Raw genomic sequence first — 4093 nt, 5'->3', positions numbered from 1 at the left:
CAGAGCACGATAAGTGGTGTTGATGAATGACGTTCGGGTCTGCAGAGGTAGCGTGCGTAAACATAGAAGTCGCTATTGTGACAAGCCATCGCTTTGTGCTCAGCTCTAAACTAATGGTAGTAGGTAGCAGATGGCAAACCGTGTATCAACGCGAGTGGAGGATGATTCAGAGCTCAAAGCTTTCTCAGATTACTGGTTTAACAGCAAGCCCTAGCTTTTCGTTAGTGTAGGGAGTAAAGTAGTAAATGACTTTTTTTTACTTTTCAGGTTCATCATCTTCTGGTAGACAGTGTACGTTCTTCGAGCTTTCTAGTGTCTTTGCTCAGCTATCCTTTAAACGGCGGTGCAAGGTCTACGTAAGAACTCCGGCGGCGCAGTCCACAAACGCAGTCACTCGCTTCACCCTAGGAGCTCGGTAGTTTGGATAAACTTCATCTTGTTTCATTAGGTTGAGCGGTAGCAATATCATACCACCGGTTTTCTCGATAACACCGTACTCAAACGGGAACAAACGTATCACCAAGGGTTAAAAAAATGTACGTTAAATGGAGCAGATAAGCAGATGTACTCCCCACAGTGGCCAACAAAGTCGCCTCTTTCCCCTCTCACACAAACTTTACCAGGGAGAGGCAGAAATTCAGCTTTCGTCAAATTCGCGGAAGCGATCCACCCGAAGCCGAACAGGTCACGATTTCTGGCTCCCCAAATAGCTGGTACGCTCTCCAAGAAGACATACAATCGAAACATTCTGTACTGTTGACCCGAATTTCTCACTTACCACAAAAAATTGATACACAAACCAGCCTCACTAACGAACTCCTTTCGACAAAAATTGACATTAATTAGCCGGTAATTTAGCCTTGTGTATACATGATGCACCATCAATCTGAGCGTTTCACAAACGAAATATCGATGAGGCAATACAGCCGAAGAATAAGATAAAGTAATGCGCAAGTCAAAATCTTCCAAATTCCCAGTAATCCACGTTTACATCACTCATTTTAACAGTCGTCCTCCTGTCCTGGCACAATTATTCTGGTGAGCCCACACCAAAGGTGGAGAGCAGTGGACTCGAATTTCACTCTTATTAGAGCCAACAAGTAGTACACTTTCTTCGCCGTGTCGGAGTGTGAACTCCGGACATCTGACATGCGAGCGTGTTAACACTACTCCACTAGTTTAAAAGTTGGCGCATTCACTTCAGACTAATCAAAAAATTCCCCCCATCCTCATGTAAGCGATTGAGGAACACCAGAACACAAGCGAAATTTTACTGTGAATGCAGAAAGCAGATGATACATTTACTCTTAACCATTTCCCAACCAAAACAACAACCAAGTGAGGGGATTTTTTGCAACCTCCAGAGGTATTTCTTCAACAGGGGAATACTATATCGTAAGGACTTCTTAGACTCATTTTGTAAAAGGATGCCCCAACACCGAAACCCGTCTGATGCTTAAGACATACATTTGATTTATTAACTCGGACATAACTGATCATAATTATCAATAAACTCACTGACGTACACTGGTACCCATTCATCGTACATCGATGAGCGTCCAAGCACCAATTTAACTTGCTTTCGTTGTTTCGGTGTTTTAACCTTTATTCTATAGCCACACATGCAGAACCATTAGGAAATCGAACTGTGATGCTTTTGATTTAAAAAAGCTACGCGGTAATAATGGTTACGGTTTTACCCAAGTCCAAGAGGCCATAGATGAACTATTGTAGATCACCCTAAAAGTTTGAGCAACTTGTGATACTTGCTTCAGTGTTCATTTACGATGTCATAATCATTAAGCCGCTAGAACCAAGTAAGGCAAAGGTAAACGGATATAGCGATTAGTCACAATGATCCACCCATACCCTTCATTAATTAAGCAAAGCTGTCAATCGTGGGGAATGGAGTCCATCGTCAAACCCTTTGTAAGTAACTTGGTATCAAGGAGTTGGCAGAATATCTGCCTAAATAAAACCGTTGTGGACCAACATAAATGTAAAAACTCAAGGTGAATTCACCCTTGCTAAAAGGGGAGATGTAAACTATGTCACTGATTAGAGACGCTTCCATTTGGAAGCGTTGGGTCAAAATCATCGTCGATAGAATGACATCAGTGTCGAACACCGATACTTCGCTGCCGTACAACATTGATTTATTTGAGTCATGTTGTGAAGAAAAAATAAAGGTGGGTGGTGAAGGAACTTAGTGCTAGCTTACTACAATCGTTCCGAGGGGCTACACCTCCAGACGCTCATTCAATCTGGATAGAACGTAACTGACATCGATTAGCAGTCAACTTGTAGCACCTCCAACCAGGCACACTGGGGATGCGGTCCCCATCCTGGTAGGCGAGCAGCACCAACAGTACACAAACGTTTCGTAATCACTTTCATACCCTCTGCCATGTCATGGTTGGCCACCTCTCTGCTTCCGCCATTCTGAATTGGGCAGGGAAAACAGCACACTCTTCGGCAAACAATGGTTCGGCATGCGCAATACAAGGCCTAATCAACGCAGCTTCTGGTGCTGGACACATTCTTCAATACAAATGCCCGTTGCACAACCGAAAACTTTCTTTCTAATCGATTCGTTACGGATTCTCCGACACTAACCTACGCGATCTATGGACCTGTGAAAGCGATTGTCGAACACCTGAAGGCTCAAACAAGCCAAGTCTCACAGCGACGCAACACAATAGTCCGTAATCTAGCCTGATAGTCTCTCGAAACTCAGGGATATACCGCTTTGACGCCATAAGTGTCCCAAATTAGCAAACGGGACCCGGGCCTTGCATACTGGTGCAATGACCTCATCGGTCACACTACAGTCAAAACTAATGCAACTTCCAAGGTACATAGAACGTTCCACAACTTGGATTTTAAATGACGTTTTCAGTGACTGCATGTCTACGAGCATGACCTGAAACTTTGTGGATACAAGTTGCATACCAAGGGACGAGAGGACTTTATTCAGTTCACCCAAAAATACCCGCGTCCTCTCATCTTTGAAGACGAGAATGATGTCGACGGCGTATTCCAGAACGACAAGCTTCTCGTCACAGGCTATTTGAGCACCAAGGTTTTGGAAACCATCCCGCTTTCTTCACATTATCTCAGCTATCACGAAATTAGGTAGGAATGGCATCCTTGGCGAACACAACTTTTTGTACGGGAGCTTTTGAGGAGCTCGCCGAATACTCTCACATGTCCAAAAGTTTGAGAAAACGAACAATGTATCATGTTCACAAACTTCCCATTATCTCATCACGAAATTAGGTAGGAATGGCATCCTTGGCGAACACAACTTTTTGTACGGGAGCTTTTGAGGAGCTCGCCGAATACTCACTCTCGTCCAAAAGTTTGAGAAAACGAACAATGTATCATGTTCACAAACTTCCAAGACATTCCCTGGTGAGCAAAAGTGTCGAAAAGAACAGGCCGATCAACCGAGTCGAATGCACCTCGAAAATCCGGAAATACTAGAATTGTGGGTCGCATATACGTATGGGGTTGTCCTAGAACCTGACAGAATGTGAGGATTTGGTCAAGATAACGCCTACGAGGCCGGAATCCCGCTTGCTGCTCTCGAGTCAGTGTTTCACGAGCAACCGTAAGGCGACGAAGCACCATCATCATCATCAACGACAGCATGACATCAGTGCTCAACACCAATGCTTCACTGCCGTACAGCCATGACTTATTTGAAAGCCTTATTGTAAAGAAAAGAATAAAGGTGGATGGGGGATTTAAAAAAGCTACGCGGTAATAATGGTTACGGTTTTACCCAAGTCCAAGAGGCCATAGATGAACTATTGTAGATCACCCTAAAAGTTTGAGCAACTTGTGATACTTGCTTCAGTGTTCATTTACGATGTCATAATCATTAAGCCGCTAGAACCAAGTAAGGCAAAGGTAAACGGATATAGCGATTAGTCACAATGATCCACCCATACCCTTCATTAATTAAGCAAAGCTGTCAATCGTGGGGAATGGAGTCCATCGTCAAACCCTTTGTAAGTAACTTGGTATCAAGGAGTTGGCAGAATATCTGCCTAAATAAAACCGTTGTGGACCAACATAAATGTAAAAA

The 4093-nt window shown here is 43.7% G+C and overlaps 1 protein-coding gene across 1 annotated transcript in view; it reads right to left on the bottom strand.

Moving 5' to 3' along the window:
- Positions 1-3654, bottom strand: part of T265_00973 (hypothetical protein) — a gene marked incomplete at both ends in the record, with an annotated part of 43086 nt that extends 39432 nt beyond the window's left edge. The window contains one exon of the mRNA XM_009164888.1: positions 3350-3654. Coding sequence (XP_009163152.1) covers positions 3350-3654 — 305 coding nt within the window. The remainder of the gene's footprint in view (positions 1-3349) is intronic.
- Positions 3655-4093: the final 439 nt, after the last annotated feature.

The sequence above is a fragment of the Opisthorchis viverrini genome (genome assembly GCF_000715545.1).
Source record: "Opisthorchis viverrini unplaced genomic scaffold opera_v5_10, whole genome shotgun sequence".
NCBI classification, from domain to species: Eukaryota; Metazoa; Platyhelminthes; class Trematoda; order Opisthorchiida; family Opisthorchiidae; genus Opisthorchis; species Opisthorchis viverrini.
The sequence above is the reverse complement of the archived record's forward strand: the minus strand, read 5'-3'. Positions and strand labels throughout refer to the sequence as shown.